Source organism: Falco rusticolus, chromosome 3 (genome assembly GCF_015220075.1).
Source record: "Falco rusticolus isolate bFalRus1 chromosome 3, bFalRus1.pri, whole genome shotgun sequence".
Lineage (NCBI taxonomy): Eukaryota > Metazoa > Chordata > Aves > Falconiformes > Falconidae > Falco > Falco rusticolus.
Window position 1 is genome coordinate 114,176,063 of NC_051189.1, and position 18,374 is coordinate 114,194,436.

General features: G+C 57.7%; 1 protein-coding gene across 1 annotated transcript; it reads left to right on the forward strand.

The window, feature by feature from the left end:
- The first annotated feature begins 2,681 nt into the window (after positions 1–2,681).
- OPRD1 (opioid receptor delta 1) lies at positions 2,682–11,346 on the forward strand. Its single transcript, XM_037382048.1, has 3 exons — positions 2,682–3,037; positions 8,883–9,232; positions 9,940–11,346. The coding sequence occupies exons 1-3, from the start codon at positions 2,820–2,822 to the stop codon at positions 10,473–10,475; spliced, it is 1,104 nt and encodes a 367-aa protein (XP_037237945.1). The 5' UTR covers positions 2,682–2,819; the 3' UTR covers positions 10,476–11,346.
- Positions 11,347–18,374: the final 7,028 nt, after the last annotated feature.

Sequence of the window (18,374 nt, forward strand, 5' to 3'; positions counted from 1 at the left end):
AGCTACAGCTGTAAATCCCCCGACAGACCCCAGCTTGCCGGGCAGATGAGCAACATGAATTTTCCTCCTTGAGAGCCTCAGCATCGCTGTCACCACCCCAATTTAACACTCTCCCTGCACAGGGGGCGTTTGGAGGGGGTGGGAGAGGGCAGCATCCCCCTGTTATCCAGGTTGTGGAGGAGAAAATACAGGCTAAGACGATGCCACGGAGAACTTCCTAAGAGGAGCAATCCCCTGTAGGAGAGCAAGACTCGACCCAAGATAAAGTGGCATCAATTAAACCCAGGGCTCAGAGAGACGTCCTGGCCATGCCCTCGTTCCTGCCTGGGGGCTGGCCAGCCCAGAAACGGGGTCAGGACTTGCAGGAGCCATCGCTTCCCTTCTCCTGCTGCACGCACGGTCCTCAGGCTCCATGCACCGCAATGGGGTGATGCTCTCCCCTCCATCGTGACCTCCTTGCCTCATTTTCCCTGATTTTGGAAACTACATCCATGGCGCTAGCCCAGCGCAGGAGGTGGAGCAGCAACAACTCAATGCAGGCGGATGAGCAGCAAAGCTCTTTAAAGATTTTCCATTTGTTTCATGTATCTGCTGGGTTTATTTTTAACATTCCAGCTGAAAAAAATAAATAAATGCCGGAGAGAGCTGAGCCCAGAGGATGTGTTTGCTGGAACCTGCCAGGATGATTAGTCCTTTGCAGATAACCCCTTGGAATAGTCAGTGCGGGGTCTCTGGCCGCACCAGGAGCCAAGCAAAGGGATGAGCTCTCTTCCAAAGAGCTCCTCAGCCACGCTAAAAGCTATTTTGCAATCCCCGACCCGACGTTTCCCTCCCACCGGGAGCGATCAGCAGCCAGACTGCGTCAGAGCTGTGCACATCAGAGACTCGCCACCTTGCTCTGGGCCTGGGAGGCTGTTATCACCCCGGGAAGGTGTTTAAAGCCGAGGCCTGGATGACACACAGGTGCAGGACGCAGACCCCTGCCCTGCCTGGGCTCTCGGTGCCTCCTTGCAAAACCAGCTCAGGAATGGAAACACCCTCCAGGCAGAGAGGCTGATGCATCGCGTCAGGATGCAGAGTGCAGGACCCAAGGCAGATATAGCACATTAAAGCCATCCTCACGCTCTCCGTTCCTGCCAGTGCCCACCCCACCAGCCCTCCGGGACAAAGCTGGAGCCGCTGCCACCAAAACCCTCACCCTGTGACGGCAGGGACCCACCGCACATCGCTGCTGCCTCCTCGGTCAGCAGCCCAGGAGCTGTTTACCATCTGAACCGTCAGATGAATGAAAAGCTATTAATTCCCTCCTAGGCATTTTGATGAGGCTCTTGATGAAATATCTGGATGCTTCGACACTGCAGGAGTTTTGTGCTGGCAGAGCACTACGCAGACTGAAAACCCCATCTCCAGGGTTGAACCAGCTGCTGGCCTTTCCTCCACATCCTGCATCCACTGCTCCATCCCTCCTGAGCTGAAAGCTCCCCAGATCACAGCAAACCATCCTCCCCAGTCGAGCCTGCTCTGTCCCAGGGCGCAGGGCAATGGATGAATCTGTCCCCAAAGCAAAGAGGCGATGGAGTCACCCCAAATGTGGGTTCCCACAGCCCCTGGGTCTCCAGAAAAAATTAAGGCTCCTGCCTCTTTGCTTTGCAGACTCTGGAAGGGGGAAGACCTGCCAGAGGAGTGGGGGTCCTGCCCCAAGGATGCATTCTTGGTAAGGGGAGGGTGACGCTCAGCATCCCACGGAGCAGGTGGCACAGATGGGTCTGTGTTTGCATCCGCACCGTGCAGCATCCCCCTAAATCCCTCACCCTGCAGCAGCACCCCTCCTTCTCCCCCCCAGCACCCCTCCTTATCACCCCCAGTGTTGCTCCCCCAGTCTCTCTTCAGCATTTCCCCCAAACCCCTCACCCCACAGCAACCCCCCAGACCCCCACCCCACTGCCCCATCAAACCTCCCCCACAGCATCCCTCCTGACCCCCGTTGCAACATCCCCTCAAACCTCAGCATCCCACAGACCCCCCACCCTAGAGCATATGGGGGGAGAGAAGGAGGGGGAGAAAAAGCACGGGGCGGGGGAGGGGGGGCGGAATTGGGGAGACTCCAGCTTTGCTTTGAGGACAAGGGGATGTTTGCACACTCCCCCCCCACTTTCCAGACAAAGAAAATCTGAAAACAGCTGTAGCGTGGAGATACATCGTGCTCCCCCTCAAGCCCGGCTCCCCCGGGATGCTCGGGGCCGCCCCTGCAGCCCCCCCGGCAGGGAAGGTGGCAGGCAGGGATGGGGGGCAGGCAGGGATGGGGGCGGAGGGGTGGAGGCAGGGGCTGGGAGGGCATGGCCCGGCAGGGAGACGGAGACAGGCGGAGGGGAGGGGGGGACGGAGGGGGAGAAAGGCAGGAACGGAGGGATGGGGGGAGGCAGGCAGGGCCGGGGGGCACGGGTGGGAAGCACGGGGTGCAGGCTGGGAGCAGGGGGGCTGCAGGTAGGGACCGGGTGGGCATAGGGAGTGCTGCAGGCAGGGAGCGGGGGGCTGCAGGAGGCATGCAGGCAGGGAGCGGGGGGGCTGCAGGGGGGCTGCAGGCAGGGAGCCGCTGGCGGGCGGGGGGAGGCAGGGCGGGGGGAGGCCGGCAGGGAGTCGGGGGGAGGCGGGCAGGGCCACCCCCGGCCCCACGTGGCTCGGGGGACACGCCGGTTTATAAGGCGGGAGCGGCCGCCGCGCGGGTGCGGGAGGCGGCGGCTCTGGCGGCAGCGGGACTCGAACCCGCTGATTTCGGATGCGCCCGGCCGCCACGGCGGGGCCGCGGCCACCCAGGGGCCATGGAGCTGCCCACGGCGCTGCCCACGGCTGCCGGTACCGCCTGGGGCAACGGCTCCGCCTGGGCCCCCCTGCCCGGCCAGGGGGCCAACGACACGGGGCCACCGCGGGCCAAGAACGCCACCTCCATCCTCATCGCCATCGTCATCACCGCGCTCTACTCCGTGGTGTGCGTGGTCGGGCTGCTGGGCAACGTCCTGGTGATGTACGGCATCGTCAGGTGAGAGCGGGCACCCCGCGCCCTCCGCCGTGCCGGGGAGGGTGTGAAACAGGCGAGCGAGGGGCCTGGGGTGGGCTGGGGGTGAGAGGGGAGCGTGTGCGGGAGCTGAGTGTGCGCCTCGGGTGGGCATGCATCAAGTGTGAGCCGGCAGCCAGAGCCAGTGTGCACCATGTGCGAGGTGTGAGATGGCAGCAGAAGTGAGTGTGGCCCAGGATGGCGTGCGCACCAGGGGCAAGTGTGCACCAGGGGCGTGACAGCAGCAGGAGCGAGTGTGCACCAGGACTGAGCGTGTCCCACGTGTGACAGCAGCAGGAGCGGGTGTGCACCAGGACTGAGCGTGTCCCACGTGTGACAGCAGCAGGAGCGAGTGTGCACCAGGACTGAGCGTGTCCCACGTGTGACAGCAGCAGGAGCGGGTGTGCACCAGGACTGAGCGTGTCCCACGTGTGACAGCAGCAGGAGCGAGGGTGGGTGTGCACTGGCTGCGTGTGAGCAGGTAGCATGGGTATGGGTGTACCTGATGGCTGTGATGTGCGTGTGACCAGCAAGCACACACATGTGGGTGGGATGTCCACCCCAAAAAAAGGAAAAAACAAAAGGAAAAAGCAAAGACGGCACGTGCACAAAGCAGCATGGGGGGTGCACGGGAGCCGGTGGCTGGGGAGTTGCTGGGGGACACACCCCGACCCCAGCAGCCGCCTGTTCCTCGGCCCTGTGTGGGAGTGGGGGTTGAGGAGCCGCAGGGGTGGTCACACTGCGGCTGGGGGAGGCGAGAGGCTGGTGGGGGTTTCTTTCCGACATGCAAATGCCACCGTTGAGAGTTGCGGTGTCTGCAGGGAGGCTCCCGAGCCCCCACCCCCACCCCAGCCCAAGGAGAGGATCTGGGGGGTCCCACCAGTACCTACCCTGCTCCATCAATGGGACCCGAGATGCGCAGAGCGTGGATTACCCACTCCAGCCCATTCCTGGCTCCACCGCAAGCTCGTGCTTGTGCCGTCGGCAGCTCCCAGCCGGCTGACTCCTGCTTTTCTCTAACAAAGAGCAGGACCCGCATCGCCCAGCCCCAGCTCGCACCACGGCTGAGCTGTCCCCCGGCGCCCCAGCACGACCTACCGGCTCCAGCACAGAGACACCCACCCGTGTCCCAGGGGATGCTGAACCCCGCTTTGGCTCTGTCCGGCATGGCAGCGGGGAAGCAGGCACCGGAGCAGGACCTTGGCTGGCAGAGGCACCTCTGCTGAGGGTATCCCTGGGCAGGGAGGGGGTCTGATGGGTGTCTGCACCCCAGGACAAGCAACCCACCTTCTCAGACAGGGCAGGGCGAGACGCTGCTGCACCCAGCCCGGGGTGCGACATTCCCGGCCCCTCTGAGCCCTTTTGTCCGAGCCGCTGGTTGATCCTGTCTGGGTAAGACGGGTTGATGTGGCCAAGGCTGCTGTCAATATGGGGAAATCGATGTGTTGCAGACCACAGACCACCACCGGCAGCGAGGAAGCACGGACCCCCCCATGGCCCCCGGGCCCTGCCAGCAGTGGAGGCAGGAGCCATGCTCGCCATCACTCCGCTGCGGTGACCACGCAGAGACTTCACCCCCTCCAGCCTGGCAGGAGGGAGCACTCTCACTGGGTGCCTGGGCTTCACAGCGCTGAGGGGGGGGGCTTATCCTGGGCCCCCCAGGATTCATGGGGTTAACCCCAATTCCCATCACCCCAGGGGTTGCTGTAACTCCAGCCGGGGCCAAAACCCTGGGGCCAAGCCAGAGCTTGTGGATGGATTTAGGCAAACCCCCCATTTTTAACCATTTCCACCACCACCCCCCCAGCACTCTCAGTCCATAGCAATCATTACCGGAGGTCAGCATGGCCCGGCCCTGCCTGTGCACGAAATAAATGCCGTGACTCACCGGCAGGGAAGGAAACCAGCCCCGAACGTGCCCACGAGCTGCACCAGGCTGCCCATCACCCTTGCAGCAGGTCCGCCACCCCTGGCTCTTGGGTTGCTCTGGTACTTTTAACCATTGGAGAGGGTGGGCGATGGGCAGTGGGATGGGGGTGTCACTTGCTGACCCCACCTGACACCAGACGGGATTTTTCATCCACTCGAAGGGGCTTTAAAAATCAACCCTAGTCTAAAAAAGCAGATTAATGTAATCGTGGCAGAGACATACGCCACGTACAGTGTCATGGTGAAGGATGCATGTTATTAGACCCCCTCCAGCTGGTTCTGCTCCGTGAGGAAAAGGAAAGGCATTTTAAAGAGAAAGCTTTAATGTGGTACAAACAACATCCTCCCTATTAACTCACTGAGTAACCTAATGTTACCCGTGCTTTAGAAAGCCTGACTCTACAGCTTCCACACATCCCGAGAGGGGCAGGGTTTCTTGTCCCCCATTTTCTGACCCACCAGCTGATGCTGGAATTAAACACATCTCCCAAGGAATGAAGAAACGTTCCTCAGAGCCGTGGGGCGGGAGGGGCTGGCCGAGCCTGCTGGGCATTTCATGGTGCTTCGCTGGCCGAGTCGCTCACGTCGCAGGGATCGGGCCAGGACTAGGTAGGCTCCGCTAGGGAAACCTGTGTCCATGCAGGATAGGGCTGTGGGATGGGAGCAGCTTGGATTCAGAGCTTGCAGCCTGCAAGCACGGCTGGAGCGTGTCCTGCAGGGCTCAGGGTCCCTGGGGATGCGGTGCTGAGGATGCTGCAGAGTCCGTGCATGCCAGGGAGCAGGCAGACGCAGGACCCTGCTCCAGGGCCCCCAGCTGAGCTCCCCAGACAGACACCCAGCACCACAGAGAGCCAAGCACAGCTGAAACCCAAAGCACTCCTTGCTCCGAGCTGCCAACAACCAGCCAGGCGCCCGGAGGAGCTCAGCACCCTTTGACAGCAGCGCAGCCGGCAGCTCTGACAGTGACCAGCACTGCAGTTACCACTGCATGGTCAGGCGTTTTTAAAAATACCCCTGGAAGCAATTTGCAGCTGCAAGCTCAGGCTTGCAAGTGCCCACGTCCCCGCAGAGCCCATCAGCCCCCCGCCAGCTCCCACACAGGCTGCGAGGGCATCCCTTTGCTGGGCGCAGGGTTTGTTGAGCCAGGCTCCTTAAGGCAGCAGCTTTTAGCAGCTCCAGGAGTTTTGCGAGTGGTTTCTTTCACTTATTTATTTTCCAAGAGGTTTGGAGACCTCTAAGAGGGTCCCTACCTGGGAGTCCAGATGACGGCATTGCTGTTGGCATGCAGAGGTGCCCTGCGCTTGCTCCGGCCCCTCCAGCTCCATCTCCGTCAACACCTTCCAGATTGTTTCGTTCAAGTGCGTAACTTCCCAATCAAGGCACTTGCTTAATTGCGATGGGTTTGGCAGCCTGGGGAGCTCCATCAGCAGAAGCGGCCGGTTTGCTCTGCTGCCGGTGACAAACCTCTTTCCTGGAGCAGCAGCTTTGTCTGCAGCTCTGGGGGTGTCACCAGGCTGGACCCCCCACCCCGTGCAGTGGGTTTGACCCTCAGTCCCAGAGCGGGATGAATCCTGCACTGAAACCCCAGTTCCAGGGGCTAAATTGTCATCCCCATCATCCCAGTCATCCCCATCCCTTCACCAGCACAGCCCCATCCTGCCTGGGGAGGGGGCTACAGCGCTGCACAGCCCCCCCTTCCCCCCCCCCCCCAGCACAGCTGGCAGGGGCTTGGGGAAGTGCTTACCCAGCATGGCCGAGCACGCCTGGCAGAGCATGGCATAAATCACCGATTTTTTCCAGAGACCAAAGAAGTGTGAATCTACCTGAAACGACTATTTTTTAATCTAGGCGAGGTAAAACCTAACAATAAGACAAATCCTCAGCATGTTGTTTAACCTGGAATTAGGCTTTTCTAAGAGATGCATTTGCAAAACAGCTTGGGAAAATAACACTAAAGAGAACTGAAAAGGACTTTTCAAGGAAAAGACATTTTTAATGCCATATTAAAAATAAAACAAAAAAAAGTTCAACTGAAATATTTCCACCCTTGGGCAAGGGGCTGCCGTTTGCAGCCAAGGCAAAGGAGAAGGGAACGCTCTTGGAGCTGGGTGCCCATCCAAGCTGCTCTTGTCTCCCAGAGATAAATGGTTTTTTGTAGCTTCCATCTTCTGATTCTACCGACAGTGCAACCCAGTGGGTCTGTGTCCCCACCAGTGCGCTCTCCTGACCCTGCTGGGATGGATGGATGAAGGGGCTGGATACCAGGGGATGGATGCTGGGGCTCTTTCCTACAGCAGCGTGCTCTCCGGCCAGGGCAGCAGAGCAACAGCCATCTGAGATGGGAGCTACTCAAGCCCCTCACCCCAGTTTACCCACCAGACCCCCACACACGATGGGGTCCTTCTATATGAGCTGTGCCAGTCACCTTGTCACCTGGCAGCCAAAGGGTTGCCTTCCCCCCATGCACTGGGGCTGAATTCAGCCCCCCTGTCTCTAGGGCTGAACCCCACCCCGGGGGTGCTACAGGCAGGTTTAGCCACGCATGGCAACGCTCGTGTTCAAACTGACACTTTTGTTAATTAATTAGGGTGCATCTAAGCACGCTCAGGGCTGCGGGGATGCTCTGAGCAACAGGGACTTGCTGGAAGCGAGCGCAAGGAAAGGGTTTGAGCCGCTGGTGTCACCCTGCCCACAGTCTAGCAAACAACTGGGGGCTGCTGCAGAGCCCCCCCAACCCAACCCAAACACACTGCCCTTTGGGGACCCCCGCCAGCCCCTCGGCAGCAGGGATGCGCATCCATTTTTCAACCCAGCCACACCATTCAAAGCATCGCCTTGAGCCACACCTGTGGGGCTGGATGCTCCAAGGACCCACCCCCACCCCCACCCGCCCTGGCACCCACCAGAACTGTGCCTCATCCCTTCAGGAAGGGTTTCGGTGCTCAGGACTGGCTGTTTTACCATGATATGACAAGGGCTGGAGCCGGCACACCAGCCACAGGCGGCTGCAGCCCTTGCTGAGCACCCTGGGGAAAGCAGCACCGTGCCCCTGAGCCGCGGATGGTGACCGAGGCTTCCCCAAAGGCTCCGGAGCTGGAGCCTGGATAATTGGGCTGCTTCCAGATGGCCTGTTTCCGAGGGTCATCGATCCAATTTCTGCAAGTAAACTCGACAGGGAAGCAAGCTAGATAATCACGATTTACTGGGTGGAAAATCAGATAAAGGAAGTTTCGGGAGGTAAAGGACATTGTGCAACTGATTCAGGGAAATGGAGTAAATCGATTTAGTTGGAGAAGTGACTTCTCTGAAAATTTCTTCAGATTTGCTTGGAATAAAGACAGCCACAGGAATAAGTGTCATCTCCCTGGCAGGGTAAGGGATAACCACTTCGGAAGGGTCCAGGTGCCAGGGCTTCAACCCACACTAAAACCATGCACGGACACAAGCACTTTCTCAACATGCTCCCTGGTCCACCTGGAAAGGTGCTGAGCACACTAGTGGAGCAGAAGGGCACGTCACAGGCACGTGCCTTTGCCCACCGAGGGCGATGGCACCTTGCGAGCAGCCAGGGAAAGCCAGGCTGTGACCCCTCCTCGTCATACTGAGCATGCACGTGCTTTGGATCACAGGGTCATTTAGGCTGGAGAAGACCCAGCACTGCTGAGCCCACCACTAAACCACGTCCCTGAGCACCACATCTACACGTCTTTTAAATACCCCCAGGGATGGCGACTCAACCGTGTCCCTGGGCAGCCTGTTCCCATGCTTGACCACCCTTTTGGTGAAGAAATTTGTCCTAACACCCAACCTAAACCTCCCCTGGGCAACCCAAGGCCATTTCCTTGGGCATGGTAAGCCAGCCCTGACCACCTGTCACAGCTCCCTTCTCTGCCACCCCCAGGTACACCAAGATGAAGACAGCCACCAATATCTACATCTTCAACCTGGCCCTGGCAGATGCGCTGGCCACCAGCACACTGCCCTTCCAGAGCGCCAAGTACCTGATGGAGACCTGGCCCTTCGGGGAGCTGCTCTGCAAAGTTGTGCTCTCCATTGACTACTACAACATGTTCACCAGTATCTTCACCCTCACCATGATGAGTGTGGACCGCTACGTCGCTGTGTGCCACCCAGTCAAGGCCCTGGACTTCCGCACACCAGCCAAGGCCAAGGTCATCAATGTCTGCATCTGGGTGCTTTCCTCCCTCATCGGTGTGCCCATCATGGCCATGGCGGTCACCAAGTCAAAAGGCAAGTGGCTTCTGGAAAAGGTCCCCTCCTGTCCCATCTGTCCATCCCGGGGGGGAGCTGGCAAACCCAAGCCACCGGTTCCTGCAGCAGGTGGGAGCTCAGCGATGGGCACCCCTCTGTGGGACCATAGCATGTCCTGCCACGGAATACTCGGCACAGTGTTATTTTCTGTCTTGGCTTCAAAGGCTGGAAACTGTTCCAGAAATTGTCCTCCCCCCTTCCCTACCTCCAGTCCAACCAGTGCCTCTCCCCAGCTCCTGGGTTGCAAATCAGGAGCCTAAAAACCCCCGCAGTGGTATCGCAAAGACCCCAGCTGGCCCACGCTGAGATCCGCAGCTTCTGTGTGAGGACACCAGCCCTCGGCTGCTGGGAAAGTTCTGGGCGTCTTGGGGAAGTGGGCAGGTTTCAGTGGAAGGTGACATGGGGATGTGACCACCACAGTGGTTGGGAGGAGACAGCATGGGGATGGCCCAGGAGGCTCTGCAGGGAACAAGTCCCTGGGTCACTGCACCCACTGCATCCTCTCAGCACCCCGGGGCTGGTGGCACAAAGTTCCTGGGAGGGTCTCTGCAGAAAGCTGGCAGGTAGGCATGCCTCTCCTTGTGTTTCTAACAAGCATGGACATGCCCAGCCATGACCGATCAGAAGGCAGGCAGTATTCACAGCAGACACTCCACCAGCTCCCTCTCTCATCATCTTCTCTCTCACAGACGGGATGGTGCTGTGCACGCTCCAGTTTCCTGATCCTCCCATCTACTGGGACACCGTGACCAAGATCTGTGTCTTCATCTTCGCCTTTATGGTGCCCATCTTGGTCATCACCATCTGCTATGGGCTGATGATCCTTCGCCTGAAGAGCGTCCGCCTCCTCTCGGGCTCCAAGGAGAAGGACCGCAACCTGCGGCGCATCACGCGCATGGTGCTGGTGGTGGTGGCAGCCTTCATCATCTGTTGGACACCCATCCACATCTTCGTCATCGTCTGGACGCTGGTGGACATAGATAAGAAGAACCCCTACGTGGTGGCCAGCCTGCACTTCTGCATTGCCCTGGGTTACACCAACAGCAGCCTCAACCCCGTCCTTTATGCTTTCCTGGATGAAAATTTCAAGAGGTGTTTCCGAGAGTTTTGCCTGCCTTTCCGAGCCCGCGTGGACCAGAACAGCTTCTCCCGCGCCAGAAACACCACGCGGGAGCGGGTCTCCACCTGCACACCTTCCGAAGCTCGCAACAAGCCAGCATGACTAGACGTGGGCAGCTTCCAGCGGGGCTGCCGGGACCACGGAGGGGACGACCTGCGCTCAGAAGTGACCCAGGTCACCACCACGGAGCTCTAGCAGGGTGGTGACCTGGGTGCTGCTCGATAATGCCGCTGGGTTTAAGTTCAGACTGACAGCAAGTGACTGCAAAGACTTTTTTCATCCTGGAAAACCAGGGATGGGGGAATCGGGACCCCCCCAGGCAATGTGGGGAGAGGACCAAAACAAGAGGCAACCTGGGCAGGGCTGCTCTGCTGCTGGTCCCACCGCGGCTGGGGACAGTCGGCAGCCCCGTACACCCAACGAGGGCTGTCACCCTCCAACACACGGCTACTGGCAAAGCCTACGCATCCTGGGACACCGTGACTGCAACGACCACCTGCTTCTCCTGCGTGGGCCAAGGTAGCACCACAGCCCGTGGCAAGAGGGGAAACGCTCCCCTGGCAGAAGCGGACTGTGCCAGGGGGTGATGCCACATCACGGGGCCTCGCTCCATCCCCCTCTGAGCTGTGTCTGGTTGTTTTTTACAACCAGAGATGGGAAGAGAAAACAACACCACTTCAGAGACACTGTTATCAAAGAGCCCCAGGTCCACAGGAAAAAATTTACTGGAGTTCTTCAAACAGGGACTGCCTCCAGAGGACAACTTTCTACTGTTAACGTCATTACTGTATTATTTAGAGACCTCTGGCTGCAGCCAGGGCAGCCCCAGACACAGATGTGATAATGGGAATATGGATACACGGCCAGGGGCTGGGTAGAGGGATGGAGCAGGACACATCCCAAGCCCAGCCCGTGTCCACGTGCCAGTGCCAAGTTCCCCTGGCCCAGCATCCATCAGGGCGACAGGGAAACCACTTCCTCATCCGTCTGCCTCCGAAGACATTAAGGCTGAGAAAGATCTCATTAAGGGAGCAATTCATGGGAATTTGAGGAGTTTCTCGCAGTGCTAAAGCAATTAGGATGGACTAACGGGCGGCGCTGGGAGGGCTCTCTCCCCTGCCTGCCAGGTGAAGGATGAGCAGTAGCACTGCCCCAATTTCCTTTAGCAAAGCCAAAAAGGATAGGGTTTTTTTTTAGAAGAAGATGGGAAAAACATCACCATCATTTCATGATTTCCCAAGCAAAGACAGATGTCATACAAGCACTGGGAAAGGACCCACCACCCACAAGAGGCACAGATTTTGGGATTTCATGCTCAGCACTCATCTGGTTGGAGCAGCCATCCCTCCGAAGAGGCAGCCGAGCTCCGAGGCAGCACATCCTGCGGGAGCCACCGGCCAGGGACCTCTGGACCACATTACCTGCTGCTAAACGATGACTGATGGGTCCTCGCAGCCTTCCGCTCACTGAATCTCCCGTGCTGGCTGCCAGCAGCATCCGGGAGCCACGACTTTTCCTTCCTCTCACCTTCCCACCACTGTGGCTGCAACTGGGAGGTCAAACAGCCGGAAGAGGAGGAGGAGGCGGTGGCTCGGAGGGAGCCATAATAGCATTTATTGGACAAATTGATGCAGCTGGAGGAAGCAGGCGAGTGCCTGGGTGCACCTGGGGCTCGTGGGCTGGATGGAGAGCCTGGGCTGCATCTCTGGTTTTTCCAGTTGCATCAATTTAGCCTAATAAAGGCCATTACCTCTCCTTACCAGCCCTACCTTTCTCCAGAGCCTGTGGAAATTGCAGCCTCCCTGTTAGGAAGGCAGAGACGATGAGGCAGCCAAAACCAATTTCTCTTTCAAAGGAACCAAATAAGGTGAAATTGCCCATCTGGATCTCGAATCAATTGCTGCCGAAGCACACGAGCCATCCCCTTGTCTGCCTGCCCCTGTCACCCTGCCCCGAGCAAAAGCATCTGGCTTGGTGTTACGTCAGCCTGGAGACCTCCAGCTCCCACCCAGGGCTCCTCTGGATCCCTTTGCAGGCACGGATGGAGTCCTGGACCACCAGCAGAGCCACGCTTGGTCTCCTCGTCCCCTGCCACTGCAAGCCTGGCTGCTTGTGGAGCATGGAGCATCGGGTGCAGGAGGGCGAGCAGGACAGGCTCTGGGGCAGGAACTGGGGGAGACCCCCAGGGTCCTACGAGGCTGAGCTTCAGCTCCATGGGAAGAGAGACTAAGGTGTCCAGAAGGAGTTGGAGACCACCTTTCAGCTCTCCACCTCCACCCACCCTGGGGGCAAAGCCCTCAGCAGCATGTGGTGGGAACGGCTCTTGGTCTGGAGCTGGTTCATGGTGAGGTCTTGGCAATGGTGGGGGTCCCACCAGGGCTGGGTGTCCCTGCAGGGGTGGAATGTCCCACTCTGGACCAGGACATCTTGGGTTTCACTCCAGGATTCAGCATGAAGCTGAATTCCAGCTTGATATCTTAATCTGGGGGGTACCCCCAAAAATTTGATGACTCAAAATCATTGACCTCTTCACTCACCTTGGCCAGTGTCTCAGTGTCTCCTAGAGATGCCAACCCCATGATCCAGGCCGGTAAAGGCACGAAGGACAGCAGAGTTCCCAACCACAGCAGCAGTGTTGCTGAGAGCACAGCGAAGAAACTGGGGGACACGGGGGAGTCGAACCCCATCAACCGTGGATGGGGCATCTCTGCCCCAGCGCAACATGCTGTCATGTTGGGGGGGTCCAAGCTGCAAGTGCTGGGGGCTGCAGGATGGCTTGGGACTCCACAGGCAGCTTGGCCACCCCCCAAATCTCAGCCACCCCATTCCCCATCCCCACGGGGCCTTTTTTCCATCTGCCAAATTCTCAGCTTGCTGGGACATGTGCCTGCAATGGCCTTAAAGCAGGTTAAAAGGCTTCAAGCCATTATTTTTTAAATACAGCCACGCTTGGGCAGAACTCGGAGCCCAGGACACGGGATCGTGGCTTTTCTTAGCTTAGGTTTTTCTGAAGAATAATAAAAAGGAATATTCCTGGGGGAAAAGGGGACGCTGATGGCAAACACTGTGCCGGAGCCCTTGCAATGACACGGCCCCAGAGCATCACCCACCTGCTTGTTCCAGCAGCATTTGAGGGCTGGTCTGGCCTCTCCCCACAACAGCAACCCCCCCCCCAGCTCCACCAGCCCCTCGTTCAGGCTGGGAGCACAGGGTCAAATCCTGACCCAGGGAAACACCACTGGGAGCTTCTATCTGCCCGTGCAGGGCCGTGCCGCAGCTGGGATGCTTGGAGGGCACTCTGTGTACTTATATATATATTTAGATATATGTATATCTCTCTGTCTATAGCTGTATGAAATTCAAGTGACCCCAGGTCACCCCAGCCCACCCTGCTATAGCAGACCCTGCTACTCTGTGTGATGGAGCTCGGGCTCCTGCCGGGTCCGCAGCACCGACTGGGACCTCGCAAAGAGCTTCAGCTGGTACCTCCAGCTCCAGCCCTCGCGATTCTGGGCTTTTGATGGCATTTCTGTATAGGAACGATGCTTTCTAAAAAACTAAATAAAACAAGAGATAGCAAACAGTTTCCAGCTCTCGACTCTCAGGGTGATGTTCGGGGAGTGATGGGAGAGGAACCTCTAAATTCAAGTTTTAAAGACCCCCATACCAGGAAAAACCCACCTTTGTGAAACAGGGAGTCCCTTTAGCCGAGGTTATTTTGCCAGCACCGATAACCAAAAGCCTTTGCACTGCACCAGCGGCACGTGAGGGGTTCCTCTGCTGCCGGTCGTCCAGATAGTTTTATTTCAATAGCCCAGCAGCTCAAATCCTAGCCCAAATTACATTTGTAATTTAAATGCTAATGAGGATTTAGTGAAAATCCAACGGAAAGGGGTGTTGGAGCCTGTAACTCCATTCCCACTTAGTGAGACTTTGGATGTCAAAGTATTTATTGCTTCTGCCGTGTCAGTTTGTGAAGTGTTTTGTGAGTTCCCAAAGAACGGCAAAACCGCAAAGAGCACAGGGTGGATGCGAAAACCAGACTTCCCACCTGGAGATGATTTCTAGCAGGGTCATCGCTGCTCCAGCACTGCTCCAAGACCCTTCTCCATCATCCAGCACCCTCGGAAACCGAAGCTGGGCACCGCCTCCAGTGATTTCACAGCCCAGTTAAACCAGCAGCCAGCCCAGCTGAATAATGCAGCGACGCGTGCCAGCACACGGGAGCTGCCACGCACCTACAAGCTATTTCCAGGGACCATCTTTACAGTCTAGTAACACATTCGCTGCAGAAAACATTCTTTTTTTTTAAAAAAAAATTAATCCACCAAATAATGAACCCTAGTGTAACAGGCTTTATTCTTACACGTGTGATTAATTATGAAGCTGCCTGTTTCTTTGTCTGCACTGCAGGTTTAGGCTGACTTTGTAATTGCATTATTATGCATATGGAAATGAGTAAATCTGGCTTTCCTGGCGAGGACATGGGTGGTATCTCCCACTACCCTTGCTCCAGAGCAGCCCGGGGTGGATTCAGGCTCTCAGCCCTGAAGAGATGCTTCTCATTTTGCAATTCATCATTTAAAAAGAAAAAAAAAATCCACTATGAATAATTACTAGGGTTTTCTCCCCCCCTCCCCTGATTTCATAGATACAAATTCTGCTCAGCTTGTGCTATTTTATTCCCTGTGCAAGTGGGACTGGGGGGAACACGCAGAGCCCAGGCGCCGGCGTGGGTGGTGGGTGTCCCATGGGAGCACAGGGGCTTCTCCAGGCAGGGAAGGGGCCAGGCTGCTGTTTCCAGCTCCCGAGGGATGTCCTGGGTTGGGTGAGAAGTTTCCTGAGTTTTGGCCTGTTAAACGAGCTGAACCAGGACTTCAGCAGTTTTGGGAGCGGGCAGAGAGACCCATGCGTCGCTATTTCAACCCAATTCCCATCCCCAAGAGAGCCCACAAGCTCCTCTACCAGGAGCCACACCAGACCATCACACGCCCCACTTATACTGGCATATACTGGCCAGTTTCCCGGCCTTAACGACAGGACTCTGGGAGGTGAGACCACCCGGTGAGATGACCAGACTCCTTAACTCCAGCCATCGTTACAGACCTTCGTGACCCGACAAGCTGTAGCAGGCTGTTTAATTAGCCCAGGGAAAACTACGTGGCCCTGCCAGCAGGCAACTTGGCAATAATTAACACTCGTTTCCTCTTGGAAGCAGGAAAAGGAGAACAAGAAATCAACTTAGCATCCCCCAAACCCTCTTGAAGATGCAGTTCCCTCCCAGTAGATCCTGCAGGAGCGTTGCATAGGTAGATTTTTTTGGCATTCAAAAAAGCATCATGTTAAAAAACAAGAAAAAAACCCCAGAACCCCACCCATCGCTCAAATGACACACAAAGTGCTTTTTATTCTGGAGACAAAAGAGCTTCACAACACCAGAGCTCATCCACTGTGGATGCTGAAAGCCCCAAATCCCATTCTCATCTTTTGTCTGTAAATTAAAAGCCTTTTACACACTTCAAATAGCAGCAGATGGGGACCGGGAGGGTGGGGATCAGAGCCGCTGACCCGGGACCCCCGGCAATGGGAAAGGGTCTGGCTGTGCCGGTGCTGGACCGAGACCAGTCCCTGGCACAGCCAGGAGTTCCTCCCAAACCCCACCACAGGACTCAGTTTTCTCCTCCTCACCCCCAAAACACCGCTGCCTTGCTCTGCCAGTGCAAAACCTTGTTAATGAGACATTTCCCTTTCCTCAATTAAACTGTTTTCCTTCGCCCACCCTCTCCCCTCTTCGTGGGGGCTCATCCTTCCCCCAATTTCCAGCAACTTCCCATTGAAGTGTCACTCTGCCTCCCAAGACAATGCCGGCTGATTCATCAGCTCTGAATATTTTAAACCCTATTGTTCTCCCCAGCCCTGTTTTCCCCCTCTTCTTGAAAATACCAGCAAGCTCAGGGATGTTTTCCCCTTCCCGGGAGCACAACCAGCCCCTTGAGGATGGGTGGATGGGAATGATCCCATCCCATTTGGGAATGACTGGGGTTTTGTCCCCGGCTGCAGGAGCTGGAGGTGCATCGGCTCCTGGCAGGATCTGGCCCTGGGGCCTCTTGCACCGGCTTTTCTTGGTTCAGTTTTGCATCATGAAACTTCCCTGTCCAACAGCGGGACTGAGAAGGCGGGATTGAGAAAAGCTGCCCTGAGCTGATGGAAGGAGAGGAGCTGGGAGCAGAGCCCGACCCACCAGGGATGCCCCAGGGTGCCAGTCCCTGGTGTGATGAGGGTGGGGTGATGAGGAGGGGGGAGCCAAACCCCAGCCAGCCTGGGTTTGCACCGGGGAGGTTACAAAGCAAAACACTTTGCTGACGGCTGGGCAGTCGCCGGGGTGCGGTGGGTGCCTTGGCCAGGCTGGTCGGGTCCCTCTCTGGCCGCTTTGCACATCCCCTTCCCCTCCAAGCTGCCAGCAACGCCTCGGGGGGCTCCAGCCCTTACCAGGGTGACTTTTGTCCTTCCTAAAATAGTTTTCTATGAAGTTTTGAACAGGACATCACCTCTACAGAGTCCTTACCCTCTTTGGCAGGCATCCGCACTATCCAGGAATGGCACCAAACCCCACACCTCAAACTCCCCAAACCCAAACCTGGCTTACCTGGCGATTTAACCCATCTGCATCCAGCCCCAACCAACGCCGGGGGGCCCGGGGCCGCCTCCTTCCAGCCGGGTGCCAGGAGCCCCTCAGAGCCAGAAGCTGCTCTTCCAGCCCCAGCAGCCACGGTGGCTTGTCAGCATTGCCCCGATGCCGGAGGAGTCCCACGTCTCTGGTTATTAAGTCTCTCTGCATTTCTTAGCTATAAATAGGTCAGCGAGGTTCAAAGCGAAGGGCACGAAAACACATGAAAAGCAGCCGCTGGAGCAGGACTTTGCGGAGCGCAGCACAGCCATCTGCGTCACGATGGCATCCAGGGGCTTGGAAAAAGAGTGGCAAAGCAACTCGGAGTGGGACAGGGTTTCTTCCCTGGAAGGGCTATAAAAATACCAGTGCTGGTTTTGGAGACAAGACATTAATGTTGAGCTTGTCGCTGGGAATCAGGCCCAAGACAACGAGCAATTTCCCCATCAGGTACCAGGACCAGCAGGTCACGTTTGATGGGAGGAGGAGCATCAAATGGAGGGTGACCGTCCCTGGGGAGCAGCATTAACCGTGATATTAAGGAACGCTTGCCCCTGGCTCAGCCCGCAGTGATGGCAAACTATGGGCTCCGTCCTCAGCGGCAGAACGCTCCCCATGGGCCCACACCCCACCCGCACGTGGTGGAGAAGAGAGCCCTTTGCAAGCCCAAATCCGCAACCACCAAACACAAACCTGGCCTTTAGTGGTGGGAGAGGCGGGTGCCCAGCCTCCTGCCGGACCCCCTGCCCGTGGAGCTCATCCTGCCCCAGCCCAAAAGATGCGAGAGCAGTGGAGGCAAGAGGCTGCCGGCAGCCCCAGCTGCTCCCAGGACCCACCAACCGCCTGCCCAAAGCCCGTCCCTGGCTGGAGGCTCATTACAGAACCTGCTCCCTCCCAAACTAATTAAGACTCAACAGATGGGGACTCTGGTCACACCAGGACGCGGAAATTGGCTCATCCGTGCCAGTCTCTGCCGGAGCACACGCACGCGCCCGGCTCAGCTCCAGCTCTGGGAGCAGCCGCAGCACCCAGCCTGCAGCGGGGATGTGCCAAGACACTTTCCAGCCACGCTGGTGGGCTCAGCTGAGCCTCTGAAGGTCCAAAGACACTAGGGATGGCCCGCCACAGGCAGGGTGCTGCAGGGAGGGTGATGGGGACAAGCAGGACCCCACCGGGACCATCCCATCCCTGCCCCACTTCTCCCAGTGCAGCGCTCCAGCAGTCCCAGCGCCTTCTCCTGCTGCCATCCCGCGGCCGCGTCCCACAACTGCACACACGTGGCACCGGGCACGGCTGCGACCGCCACAGCACCCAAGGGTGGTCCTGCACCCCTA